General features: G+C 42.3%; 1 protein-coding gene across 2 annotated transcripts in view; it reads right to left on the bottom strand.

The window, feature by feature from the left end:
* The window catches only part of LOC136592643 (asialoglycoprotein receptor 1-like), an 84,832-nt gene that overhangs the window by 19,980 nt on the left and 48,925 nt on the right, over positions 1-15,927 (bottom strand). For both annotated transcript variants that reach the window (XM_066588630.1, XM_066588632.1), the window contains exon 2: positions 1,469-1,577. In XM_066588630.1, coding sequence (XP_066444727.1) covers positions 1,469-1,489 — 21 coding nt within the window. In that variant the 5' untranslated portion in view covers positions 1,490-1,577. The remainder of the gene's footprint in view (positions 1-1,468; positions 1,578-15,927) is intronic.

Raw genomic sequence — 15,927 nt, 5'->3', positions numbered from 1 at the left:
GAAGTGGGCGGCCGAGGACCCTTTTTCTTGGTCAGGCACAACCAGAATGGCCAACAATACTATGAGAGCGATGACACGGCTTCCCGCAGTAGGAAGAGTCCGTCTCACATGGAGGTTATATCGCCAGCAGGTACGTCTACCGTTCTTCCATTCACAGCTCGGGGGACGAGTCGTTTAAACAGCAACGCCTTACCTCCCTTTCATCACACCAACCAATCGTACGCACTTCGTATGACACATTTACAGATACAGCAAGACCGTTCCCCCATCTGGTTGTTGGGCAGGGATATAGGGAATGTCCTCTTCGGCCCCCCGGCCCTGACTCGGCTTACAGGGGCAGATAGAGGCGTAAGCTGTGGATCCGACTCGTCTGTCAGTCCCGGTTTAAGTGTCTCATGGATAAAAAGGTTCTGGGTTTTTGGCACCAAGTTTTGTCAGTGCAATGAAGCGCTACAGATATATTCCGCCATTTGGTTGCCATGGTAGCCGGGGGGCCTTCTGAAGGCCCCCAGGGCTGCCATGACTGATCGCCTGTGACTTCCAGTCAGATCGCAGTATAATGTAATACCTTGGTATTGCCTTATACTGTATGAGTGGGGACTGAAAACACGGAAAAATAAGGGAAGTGAATGAAAAAAAGTTATTATTAGGAAAAATAGAAGGTAATAAAAATTAAAATAAATGCTTTTCCCCAAGATGGTGAATGTGGTGAGAAAAAACTAAATACACAGCGCCAGAATTGCGCTTACTTTGGTCACTCCGTCTCTGAGAAAAAATGTAATAAAAAGCAATGAGGAGTGCAGCTGTACTCCAGGCTGAAGCCAAGACGAGGCCCAACTATGAAAAATAACACATCATGGCTGCCACAAGATGGCGGCAGAAAATACAAAAATGGATTGCTTTCTAAAAATATATATTTTATTAGTGCAGCAAAAAGAAAAGTCTATAAATGTGGTATTATTGTGACCGTGCCGACCCGCAGGATAGAGTTACCATGTTACTTTGCTGCACCATAGAAACAAGACCCCCCCCCCCCCCTCCCCCAGGACGGCAGAGTTTCTTTTTTGCATTGTGCTTCTCTTTGAAATGTTTAAGGCTCTTCAGTACATTACACAGAAGGCCTCATGATTTATTTTTTTTAAGTGGGGATGACCCCCCCCCCCCCACTCCAAAAAAACCGGGTTATGTCATTGAGGGGTTCGGTGGGAGTAGTGTGAAGTCAGAGAATCAGTTCTTGGGATGCAGCCTTTCTCCAAGGGGTTCTGCATGGACAAGCTAGATGGCAGGGGCCCCAGAATGTGCAGGAGGTGGGAAGATCTGTAGCTTTGCCAACTTCTTACAGAGCTGAGAACAACCATCCGTCATATTGTCAGCCGCTCTTGTCAGTCAGATCAGGGCTGTCGCAGCCAGGATTCCTGTTTACACTTCTGTTTCCCGGTCTTGGAGTGCTGAGGCTGCATCTTCTCACCTGATGTTCCCGACTTCCCATCCATTGTGGATGCTTCGGAGGAGGCCGTTCCCTGACGTCCAGCAGCAGCACAGTTATGGGGGGCGGATGGAAATGTTCATGAGAAAATCTAATCAAATGAAATAGAATACACAAGTTGTTATATTGGTCCTAAAACCCCAAATCCCACAACTCGCAGCCCTGGACTATCCTGGGAACAGAAGAACAGAAGGGAGAAACTAAGTCATTCTCTGAGAAAATGTAAGACATCGAAGTTGAGATAAGAAATATGACGATAACTCAGATTCAAAAATACACATTATAGGCCCTATACATAGTGGGATCCCTATAGGCATTGTACACCCTATACATAGTGGGATCCCTATAGGCATTGTACACCCTGGATATAGTGGGATCCCGATAGGCATTATACACCCTATATATAGTGGGATCCCTGTAGGCATTATACACCCTATACCTAGTGGGATCCCTCTAGGCATTATACACCCTATACCTAGTGGGATCCCTCTAGGCATTGTACACCCTATACATAGTGGGATCCCTGTAGGCATTATACACCCTAAACATAGTGGGATCCCTCTAGGCATTATACACCCTATACATAGTGGGATCCCTCTAGGCATTATACACCCTATACATAGTGGGATCCCTCTAGGCATTGTACACCCTATATATAGTGGGATCCCTCTAGGCATTATACACCCTATATATAGTGGGATCCCTGTAGGCATTATACACCCTATATATAGTGGGATCCCTGTAGGCATTATATACCCTATACATAGTGGGATCCCTGTAGGCATTATACACCCTATATATAGTGGGATCCCTGTAGGCATTATACACCCTATATATAGTGGGATCCCTGTAGGCATTATACACCCTGTATATAGTGGGATCCCGGTTGGCATTATACACCCTATATATAGTGGGATCCCGGTAGGCATTATACACCCTATATATAGTGGGATCCCTGTAAACACTATACTCCATATATAGTGGGATCCCTATATACACTATATTCCTTATATAGTGGGATCCCTGTAGGCATTATACACCCTATATATAGTGGGATCCCTGTAGGCATTATACACCCTATATATAGTGGGATCCCTGTAGGCATTATACACCCTATATATAGTGGGATCCCTGTAGGCATTATACACCCTATATATAGTGGGATCCCGGTAGGCATTATACACCCTATATATAGTGGGATCCCGATAGGCATTATACAGCCTATATATAGTGGAATCCCTCTAGGCATTATACACCCTATATATAGTGGGATCCCTGTAGGCATTATACACCCTATATATAGTGGGATCCCTGTAGGCATTATACACCCTATATATAGTGGGATCCCGATAGGCATTATACACCCTATATATAGTGGGATCCCTCTAGGCATTATACACCCTATATATAGTGGGATCCCTGTAAACACTATACTCCATATATAGTGGGATCCCTGTAAGCATTATATAGCCTTAATAGAGTGGGATCCCTGTATACACTATATTCCTTATATAGTGGGATCCCTGTAGGCATTATACACCATACATATAGTGGGATCCCTGTAGGCATTATACACCCTATATATAGTGGGATCCCTATAGGCATTGTACACCCTATACATAGTGGGATCCCGATAGGCATTATACACCCTATATATAGTGGGATATCTGTAGGCATTATATTCCCTATATATAGTGGGATCCCTGTAGGCATTATATTCCCTATATATAGTGGGATCCCTGTAGGCATTATACACCCTATATATAGTGGGATCCCTGTAGGCATTATATTCCCTATATATAGTGGGATCCCTGTAAGCATTATATACCCTTAATAGAGTGGGATCCCTGTATACACTATATTCCTTATATAGTGGGATCCCTATAGGCATTGTACACCCTATACATAGTGGGATCCCTATAGGCATTATACACCCTATATATAGTGGGATCCCGATAGGCATTATACACCCTATACATAGTGGGATCCCTCTAGGCATTGTACACCCTATATATAGTGGGATCCCGGTAGGCATTATACACCCTATATATAGTGGGATCCCTGTAAACACTATACTCCATATATAGTGGGATCCCTGTAAGCATTATATACCCTTAATAGAGTGGGATCCCTGTAGGCATTATACAACCTATATATAGTGAGAACCCTGTAGGCATCATACACCCTATATATAGTGGGATCCCTGTAGGCATTATACAGCTTGGATATACTGGGATCCCTTTAGGCTTTATGCATCCTATATATATATAGTGGGATCCCTGTAGGCATTATACACCCTATATATAGTGATATTCCTGCAGGCATTACACGCCCTATATATAGTGGAATCCCTGCAGGCAGTATACGTACTATATATAGTGGGATCCCTGCAGGCATTAAACACCCCATATGTAGTGGGATCCCTGTATGCATTATATACCCTAAATATAGCGAGATCCCTGCAGACATTATACGCACTATTTATAGTGGGATTCCTGTAGGCATTGTATGCCCTATATATAGTGAGATCCCTGTAAGCATTATATTCCCTATATATAGTGGGATCCCTGTAGGCATTATATTCCCTATATATAGTGGGATCCCAGTAGGCATTGTATTCCCTATATATAGTGGGATCCCTGTAGGCATTGTATTCCCTATATATAGTGGGATCCCTGTAGGCATTGTATTCCCTATATATATAGTGGGATCCCTGTAGGCATTGTATTCCCTATATATATATATATATATATATATATATATATATATATATATATAGGGATATCTGTAGGCATTGTGTGCCCTATATATAGTGGGATTCCTGTAGGCACTATTTGCCCTGTATATAGAGGGATTCCTGCAGGCATTGTATGCCCGATCTATAGTGGGATCCATGTAGGCATTATACTCCCTATATACAGTGGGATCCTTGCAGGCATTATATCCCCTTTATAAAGTGGGATTTGTGTAGGCACTATACGCCCTTAATATGGAATATAGTGGAATCCCTGTAGGCATTGTATCCCCTCTATATATAGTGGGATCCCTGTAGGCATTGCATGCCCTATATATTGGGAACCCTGCAGGCATTGTATGCTCTATATATAGGGGGATCCCTGTAGGCATTATACACCCTATATATAGTGGGATCCATACCAGCATTATACGCCCTATATATAGTGGGATCCCTGTTGGCACCATATGCCCTATATATAGTGGGATCCACGTGGGTAGTATATGCCCTATGTATAGTGGGATCCCTCTAGGCATTGTATGCCCTATACATAATAGGATACCTGCAGGCATTGTATGCCCTATATATATAGTGGGATCCCTGCAGGCATTGTATGCACTATATATAGTGAGATCCTTGTAGGCATTATAAGCACTAAATATAGTTGGATACCTGCAGGCATTATATGTCCTATATATATTGGAATCCCTGCAGGAATTATATCCCCTTTATATAGTGGGATCCCTGTAGGCATTATACACCCTATATATAGTGGGATCCCTGCATGCATTATATGTACTATATATACTGTAATTCCTGTAGGCATTGTGGGCCCTATATATAGTGGGATCCCTGTAGGCATTATACACCCTATATATACTGAGATCCCTGTAGGCAGGGCCATAACTATAGGAAAGCAGGAGATGCGGCTGCACCCGGGCCCATGAGCCTTAGTGGGACCCATAAGGCCTCTCTTCTCAATATAAGGAGCCTAGTACTATGAATAAAGTATTATAGTTGGGGGCCCCATTCCAGATTTTGCATTGGGGCCCAGGAACTTGAAGTTAACCTCTGCCTGTAGGCATTCTACGCCGTATGTATAATGGGGTCCCTGTAGGCATTGTATGCCCTATATATAGTGGGATCCCTGCAGGCATGATATTCCCTATATAGAGTGGGATCCCTGTAGGCATTATATTCCCTATATAGAGTGGGATCCCTGTAGGCATTATATTCCCTATATAGAGTGGGATCCCTGTAGGCATTATATTCCCTATATAGAGAGGGATCCCTGTAGGCATTATATTCCCTATATAGAGAGGGATCCCTGTAGGCATTATATTCCTTATATAAAGTGGGATCCCTGTACGCATTATATTCCCTGTATAGAGTGGGATCCCTCTAGGCATTATATTCCCTATATAGAGTGGGATCCCTCTAGGCATTATATTCCCTATATAGAGTGGGATCCCTCTAGGCATTATATTCCCTATATAGAGTGGGATCCCTCTAGGCATTATATTCCCTATATAGAGTGGGATCCCTCTAGGCATTATATTCCCTATATAGAGTGGGATCCCTCTAGGCATTATATTCCCTATATAGAGTGGGATCCCTCTAGGCATTATATTCCCTATATAGAGTGGGATCCCTCTAGGCATTATATTCCCTATATAGAGTGGGATCCCTCTAGGCATTATATTCCCTATATATAGTGGGATCCCTGTACGCATTATATTCCCTGTATAGAGTGGGATCCCTGTAGGCATTATATTCCCTATATAGAGTGGGATCCCTGTAGGCATTATATTCCCTATATAGAGTGGGATCCCTGTAGGCATTATATTCCCTATATAGAGAGGGATCCCTGTAGGCATTATATTCCTTATATAAAGTGGGATCCCTGTAGGCATTATATTCCCTATATAGAGAGGGATCCCTCTAGGCATTATATTCCCTATATAGAGAGGGATCCCTCTAGGCATTATATTCCCTATATAGAGTGGGATCCCTCTAGGCATTATATTCCCTATATAGAGTGGGATCCCTCTAGGCATTATATTCCCTATATAGAGTGGGATCCCTCTAGGCATTATATTCCCTATATAGAGTGGGATCCCTCTAGGCATTATATTCCCTATATAGAGTGGGATCCCTCTAGGCATTATATTCCCTATATAGAGTGGGATCCCTGCGGGCATTATATTCCCTATATAGAGTGGGATCCCTCTAGGCAATATATTCCCTATATAGAGTGGGATATCTGTAGGCATTATATTCCCTATATAGAGTGGGATCCCTGCAGGCAGTATACACCCTATATGTAGTGGAATCCATGTAGGCATTATACACCCTATATGTAGCGGGATCTCTGCAGGCATTATATTCCCTATATATAGAGGGATCCCTGTAGGCATTATATTCCCTATATAGAGTGGGATCCCTGTAGGCATTATATTCCCTATATAGAGTGGGATCCCTGTAGGCATTATATTCCCTATATAGAGTGGGATCCCTGTAGGCATTATATTCCCTATATAGAGTGGGATCCCTGTAGGCATTATATTCCCTATATAGAGTGGGATCCCTGTAGGCATTATATTCCCTATATAGAGTGGGATCCCTGTAGGCATTATATTCCCTATATAGAGTGGGATCCCTGTAGGCATTATATTCCCTATATAGAGTGGGATCCCTCTAGGCATTATATTCCCTATATAGAGTGGGATCCCTGCGGGCATTATATTCCCTATATATAGTGGGATATCTGTAGGCATTATATTCCCTATATATAGTGGGATCCCTCTAGGCATTATATTCCCTATATATAGTGGGATCCCTGCGGGCATTATATTCCCTATATATAGTGGGATATCTGTAGGCATTATATTCCCTATATATATATATTTATATTGGGATCCCTCTAGGCATTATATTCCATATATATATATATTGGGATCCCTCTAGGCATTGTATGCCCTATATATAGTGGAATCCCTGTAGGCAGAATACACCCTATATATAGTGGGATATCTGTAGGCATTATATTCCCTATATATAGCGGGATCCCTGCGGGCATTATATTCCCTATATATAGCGGAATCCCTGCGGGCATTATATTCCCTATATATAGAGGCATCCCTGTAGGCATTATATTCCCTACATATAGTGGGATATCTGTAGGCATTGTATGCCCTATATATAGTGGGGACCCCGTAGGCATTATATTCCCTATATATAGTGGGATCCCTGTAGGCATTATATTCCCTATATATAGTGGGATATCTGTAGGCATTGTATGCCCTATATATAATGGGGACCCTGTAGGCATTATACACCCTATATATAGTGGGAACCCTGTAAGTATTATATTCCCTATATATAGTGGGATCCCAGTAGGCATTGTATTCCCTATATATAGTGGGATCCCAGTAGGCATTGTATTCCCTATATATAGTGGGATCCCTGTAGGCATTGTATTCCCTATATATATAGTGGGATCCCTGTAGGCATTGTATTCCCTATATATATAGAGGGATATCTGTAGGCATTGTGTGCCCTATATATAGTGGGATTCCTGTAGGCACTATTTGCCCTATATATAGAGGGATTCCTGCAGGCATTGTATGCCCGATCTATAGTGGGATCCATGTAGGCATTATACTCCCTATATATAGTGGGATCCTTGCAGGCATTATATCCCCTTTATAAAGTGGGATTTGTGTAGGCACTATACGCCCTTAATAAGGAATATAGTGGAATCCCTGTAGGCATTGTATCCCCTCTATATATAGTGGGATTCCTGTAGGCATTGCATGCCCTATATACAGTGGGATCCCTGCAGGCATTATATGCCCTATATATAGGGGGATCCCTGTAGGCATTATACACCCTATATATAGTGGGATCCATACCAGCATTATACGCCCTATATATAGTGGTATCCCTGTAGGTATTGTATGCCCTATATATAGTGGGATCCCTGTTGGCACCGTATGTCCTATATATAGTGGGATCCACGTGGGTAGTATATGCCCTATGTATAGTGGGATCCCTCTAGGCATTGTATGCCCTATATATATAGTGGGATCCCTGCAGGCATTGTATGCCCTATATATATAGTGGGATCCCTGCAGGCATTGTATGCCCTATATATATAGTGGGATCCCTGCAGGCATTGTATGCCCTATATATATATATATAGTGGGATCCCTGCAGGCATTGTATGCCCTATATATATAGTGGGATCCCTGTAGGTATTGTATGCCCTATATATATAGTGGGATCCCTGCAGGCATTGTATTCCCTATATATAGTGGTATCCCTGTAGGTATTGTATGCCCTATATATAGTGGGATCCCTGTAGGCATTGTATTCCCTATATATAGTGGTATCCCTGTAGGTATTGTATGCCCTATATATAGTGGGATCCCTGCAGGCATTGTATGCCCTATATATAGTGGTATCCCTGTAGGTATTGTATGCCCTATATATAGTGGGATCCCTGTTGGCACCATATGTCCTATATATAGTGGGATCCACGTGGGTAGTATATGCCCTATGTATAGTGGGATCCCTCTAGGCATTGTATGCAGTATACATAATGGGATACCTGCAGGCATTGTATGCCCTATATATATAGTGGGATACCTGCAGGCATTGTATGCCCTATATATATAGTGGGATCCCTGCAGGCATTGTATGCCCTATATATATAGTGGGATCCCTGCAGGCATTGTATGCCCTATATATATAGTGGGATCCCTGCAGGCATTGTATGCACTATATATAGTGAGATCCTTGTAGGCATTATAAGCACTAAATATAGTTGGATCCCTGCAGGCATTATATCCCCTTTATATAGTGGGATCCCTGTAGGCATCTTATGCCATATATAGAGGAATCCCTGTAGGCATTATACACCCTATATATAGTGGGATCCCTGCATGCATTATATGTACTATATATACTGTGATTCCTGTAGGCATTGTGGGCCCTATATATAGTGGGATCCCTGTAGGCATTATACACCCTAAATATAGTGGGATCACTGCAGGCATTATACACCCTATATATATACTGAGATCCCTGTAGGCAGGGCCATAACTATAGGGAAGCAGGAGATGCGGCTGCACCCGGGCCCATGAGCCTTAGCGGGACCCATAAGGCCTCTCTTCTCAATATAAGGAGCCTAGTACTATGAATAAAATATTATAGTTGGGGGCCCCATTCCAGATTTTGCATTGGGGCCCAGGAACTTGAAGTTAACCTCTGCCTGTAGGCATTATACGCCCTATGTATAATGGGGTCCCTGTAGGCATTGTATGCCCTATATATAGAGGGATCCCTGTAGGCATTACATGCCCTATATATAGTGGGATCACTGTGGGCGTTATATATTCCCTATATATAGTGGGACCCTGTAGGTATTATATGTCCTATATATAGTGGGATCCCTGTAGGCATTATACACCCTATATATAGTGGGATCCCTGTAGGCATTATATTCCCTATATATAGTGGGATCCCTGTAGGCATTATATTCCCTATATATAGTGGGATCCCTGTAGGCATTATACACCCTATATATAGTGGGATATCTGTAGGCATTGTATGCCCTATATATAGTGGGATATCTGTAGGCATTATATTCCCTATATATAGTGGGATCCCTGTAGGCATTATATTCCCTATATATAGTGGGATCCCTGTAGGCATTATACACCCTATATATAGTGGGATATCTGTAGGCATTGTATGCCCTATATATAGTGGGACCCCTGTAGGCATTATACACCCTATATAGAGTGGGATCCCTGTAGGCATTATATTCCCTATATATAGTGGGATATCTGTAGGCATTGAATGCCCTATATATAGTGGGGACCCTGTAGGCATTATACACCCTATATATAGTGGGATCCCTGTAGGCATTATATTCCCTATATATAGTGGGATATCTGTAGGCATTGTATGCCCTATATATAGTGGGGACCCCATAGGCATTATACACCCTATATATAGCGGGATCACTGCAGGGATTATACACCCTAAATATACTGGGATCCCTGTAAGCATTATAACCTATATATAGTGGGATCCCTGTAAGCATTATAACCTATATATAGTGGGATCCCTGTAGGCATTGTATTCCCTATATATAGTGGGATCCCTGTAGGCATTGTATTCCCTATATATATATATAGAGGGATATCTGTAGGCATTGTGTGCCCTATATATAGTGGGATTCCTGTAGGCACTATTTGCCCTATATATAGAGGGATTCCTGCAGGCATTGTATGCCCGATCTATAGTGGGATCCCTGTAGGCATTATATTCCCTATATATAGTGGGATCACTGTAGGCATTATATTCCCTATATATAGTGGGATCCTTGCAGGCATTATATCCCCTTTATAAAGTGGGATTTGTGTAGGCACTATACGCCCTTAATATGGAATATAGTGGAATCCCTGTAGGCATTGTATCCCCTCTATATATACTGGAATCCCTGTAGGCATTGTATCCCCTCTATATATAGTGGGATCCCTGTAGGCATTGCATGCCCTATATATTGGGAACCCTGCAGGCATTGTATGCTCTATATATAGGGGGATCCCTGTAGGCATTATACACCCTATATATAGTGGGATCCATACCAGCATTATACGCCCTATATATAGTGGGATCCCTGTTGGCACCATATGCCCTATATATAGTGGGATCCACGTGGGTAGTATATGCCCTATGTATAGTGGGATCCCTCTAGGCATTGTATGCCCTATACATAATAGGATACCTGCAGGCATTGTATGCCCTATATATATAGTGGGATCCCTGCAGGCATTATACACCCTATATATAGTGAGATCCTTGTAGGCATTATAAGCACTAAATATAGTTGGATACCTGCAGGCATTATATGTCCTATATATATTGGAATCCCTGCAGGAATTATATCCCCTTTATATAGTGGGATCCCTGTAGGCATTATACACCCTATATATAGTGGGATCCCTGCATGCATTATATGTACTATATATACTGTAATTCCTGTAGGCATTGTGGGCCCTATATATAGTGGGATCCCTGTAGGCATTATATTCCCTATATATAGAGGGATCCCTGTAGGCATTATACACCCTATATATAGTGGGATCCCTGTAGGCATTGTATGCCCTATATATAGTGGGATCCCTGTAGGCATTACATGCCCTATATATAGTTAGATCACTGCGGGCGTTATATATTCCCTATATATAGTGGGATCCCTGCAGGCATTATATTCCCTATATATAGTGGGATCCCTGCAGGCATTATATTCCCTATATATAGTGGGATCACTGTAGGCATTATATTCCCTATATATAGTGGGATCACTGCGGGCATTATATTCCCTATATATAGTGGGATCCCTGTAGGCATTATATTCCCTATATATAGTGGGATCCCTGTGGGCATTATACACCCTATATATAGTGGGATCCCTGTGGGCATTATACACCCTATATATAGTGGGATCCCTGTAGGCATTATATTCCCTATATATAGTGGGATCCCTGCGGGCATTATATTCCCTATATATAGTGGGATCCCTGTAGGCATTATATTCCCTATATATAGTGGGATCACTGCGGGCATTATATTCCCTATATATAGTGGGATCCCTGTAGGCATTATATTCCCTATATATAGTGGGATCCCTGTGGGCATTATACACCCTATATATAGTGGGATCCCTGTGGGCATTATACACCCTATATATAGTGGGATCCCTGCAGGCATTATATTCCCTATATATAGTGGGATATCTGTAGGCATTATATTTCCTATATATAGTGGGATCCCTGTAGGCATTATATGTCCTATATATAGTGGGATCCCTGTAGGCATTATACACCCTATATATAGTTGGATCCCTGTAGGCATTAAATTCCCTTTATATAGTGGGATCCCTGTAGGCATTATACTCCCTATATATAGTGGGATCCCTGTAGGCATTATACTCCCTATATATAGTGGGATCCCTGTAGGCATTATATTCCCTATATATAGTGGGATCTCTGCAGGCATTATATTCCCTATATATAGTGGGATCCCTGTAGGCTTTATATACCCTATATATAGTGGGATCTCTGCAGGCATTATATTAACTATATATAGTGGGATCCCTGTAGGCATTACACACCCTATATATAGCAGGATCCCTGTAGGCATTATATTCCCTATATATAGTGGGATCCCTGTAGGCATTGTATTCCCTATATATAGTGGTATCCCTGTAGGTATTGTATGCCCTATATATAGTGGGATCCCTGTTGGCACCGTATGTCCTATATATAGTGGGATCCACGTGGGTAGTATATGCCCTATGTATAGTGGGATCCCTCTAGGCATTGTATGCCCTATATATATAGTGGGATCCCTCCAGGCATTGTATGCCCTATATATATAGTGGGATCCCTGCAGGCATTGTATGCCCTATATATATAGTGGGATCCCTGCAGGCATTGTATGCCCTATATATATAGTGGGATCCCTGTAGGTATTGTATGCCCTATATATAGTGGGATCCCTGTTGGCACCATATGTCCTATATATAGTGGGATCCACGTGGGTAGTATATTCCCTATGTATAGTGGGATCCCTCTAGGCATTGTATGCAGTATACATAATGGGATACCTGCAGGCATTGTATGCCCTATATATATAGTGGGATCCCTGCAGGCATTGTATGCCCTATATATATAGTGGGATCCCTGCAGGCATTGTATGCCCTATATATATAGTGGGATCCCTGCAGGCATTGTATGCCCTATATATATAGTGGGATCCCTGCAGGCATTGTATGCCCTATATATATAGTGAGATCCTTGTAGGCATTATAAGCACTAAATATAGTTGGATCCCTGCAGGCATTATATCCCCTTTATATAGTGGGATCCCTGTAGGCATCTTATGCCATATATAGAGGAATCCCTGTAGGCATTATACACCCTATATATAGTGGGATCCCTGCATGCATTATATGTACTATATATACTGTGATTCCTGTAGGCATTGTGGGCCCTATATATAGTGGGATCCCTGTAGGCATTATACACCCTAAATATAGTGGGATCACTGCAGGCATTATACACCCTATATATACTGAGATCCCTGTAGGCAGGGCCATAACTATAGGGAAGCAGGAGATGCGGCTGCACCCGGGCCCATGAGCCTTAGTGGGACCCATAAGGCCTCTCTTCTCAATATAAGGAGCCTAGTACTATGAATAAAGTATTATAGTTGGGGGCCCCATTCCAGATTTTGCATTGGGGCCCAGGAACTTGAAGTTAACCTCTGCCTGTAGGCATTATACGCCCTATGTATAATGGGGTCCCTGTAGGCATTGTATGCCCTATATATAGAGGGATCCCTGTAGGCATTACATGCCCTATATATAGTAGGATCACTGTGGGCGTTATATATTCCCTATATATAGTGGGATCCCTGCAGGCATCATATTCCCTATATATAGTGGGACCCTGTAGGCATTATATGTCCTATATATAGTGGGATCCCTGTAGGCATTATATTCCCTATATATAGTGGGATCCCTGTAGGCATTATATTCCCTATATATAGTGGGGAGCCTGTAGGCATTATATTCCCTATATATAGTGGGATCCCTGTAGGCATTATATTCCCTATATATAGTGGGATCCCTGTAGGCATTATACACCCTATATATAGTGGGATCCCTGCATGCATTATATGTACTATATATACTGTGATTCCTGTAGGCATTGTGGGCCCTATATATAGTGGGATCCCTGTAGGCATTATACACCCTAAATATAGTGGGATCACTGCAGGCATTATACACCCTATATATACTAAGATCCCTGTAGGCAGGGCCATAGCTATAGGGAAGCAGGAGATGCGGCTGCACCCGGGCCCATGAGCCTTAGCGGGACCCATAAGGCCTCTCTTCTCAATATAAGGAGCCTAGTACTATGAATAAAGTATTATAGTTGGGGGCCCCATTCCAGATTTTGCATTGGGGCCCAGGAACTTGAAGTTAACCTCTGCCTGAAGGCATTATACGCCCTATGTATAATGGGGTCCCTGTAGGCATTGTATGCCCTATATATAGAGGGATCCCTGTAGGCATTACATGCCCTATATATAGTAGGATCACTGTGGGCGTTATATATTCCCTATATATAGTGGGATCCCTGTAGGCATTATACACCCTATATATAGTGGGATCCCTGTAGGCATTATATTCCCTATATAAAGTGGGATCCCTGTAGGCATTATATTCCCTATATATAGTGGGATCCCTGTAGGCATTATATTCCCTATATATAGTGGGGAGCCTGTAGGCATTATATTCCCTATATATAGTGGGATCCCTGTAGGCATTATATTCCCTATATATAGTGGGATCCCTGCGGGCATTATATTCCCTATATATAGTGGGATATCTGTAGGCATTATATTCCCTATATATAGTGGGATATCTGTAGGCATTATATTCCCTATATATAGTGGGATCCCTGTAGGCTTTATATTCCCTATATATGGTGGGATCCCTGTAGGCATTATATTCCCTATATATAGTGGGACCCCTGTAGGCATTATACACCCTATATAGAGTGGGATCCCTGTAGGCATTATATTCCCTATATATAGTGGGATATCTGTAGGCATTGAATGCCCTATATATAGTGGGGACCCTGTAGGCATTATACACCCTATATATAGTGGGATCCCTGTAGGCATTATATTCCCTATATATAGTGGGATATCTGTAGGCATTGTATGCCCTATATATAGTGGGGACCCCATAGGCATTATACACCCTATATATAGCGGTATCACTGCAGGGATTATACACCCTAAATATACTGGGATCCCTGTAAGCATTATAACCTATATATAGTGGGATCCCTGTAAGCATTATAACCTATATATAGTGGGATCCCTGTAGGCATTGTATTCCCTATATATAGTGGGATCCCTGTAGGCATTGTATTCCCTATATATATATATATATATATATATATATATATATATATATATATAGGGATATCTGTAGGCATTGTGTGCCCTATATATAGTGGGATTCCTGTAGGCACTATTTGCCCTATATATAGAGGGATTCCTGCAGGCATTGTATGCCCGATCTATAGTGGGATCCATGTAGGCATTATATTCCCTATATATAGTGGGATCACTGTAGGCATTATATTCCCTATATATAGTGGGATCCTTGCAGGCATTATATCCCCTTTATAAAGTGGGATTTGTGTAGGCACTATACGCCCTTAATATGGAATATAGTGGAATCCCTGTAGGCATTGTATCCCCTCTATATATACTGGAATCCCTGTAGGCATTGTATCCCCTCTATATATAGTGGGATCCCTGTAGGCATTGCATGCCCTATATATTGGGAACCCTGCAGGCATTGTATGCTCTATATATAGGGGGATCCCTGTAGGCATTATACACCCTATATATAGTGGGATCCATACCAGCATTATACGCCCTATATATAGTGGGATCCCTGTTGGCACCATATGCCCTATATATAGTGGGATCCACGTGGGTAGTATATGCCCTATGTATAGTGGGATCCCTCTAGGCATTGTATGCCCTATACATAATAGGATACCTGCAGGCATTGTATGCCCTATATATATAGTGGGATCCCTGC

This window comes from Eleutherodactylus coqui, unplaced genomic scaffold (assembly GCF_035609145.1).
Source record: "Eleutherodactylus coqui strain aEleCoq1 unplaced genomic scaffold, aEleCoq1.hap1 HAP1_SCAFFOLD_135, whole genome shotgun sequence".
In the NCBI taxonomy this organism is placed as follows: Eukaryota; Metazoa; Chordata; class Amphibia; order Anura; family Eleutherodactylidae; genus Eleutherodactylus; species Eleutherodactylus coqui.
The sequence above is the reverse complement of the archived record's forward strand: the minus strand, read 5'-3'. Positions and strand labels throughout refer to the sequence as shown.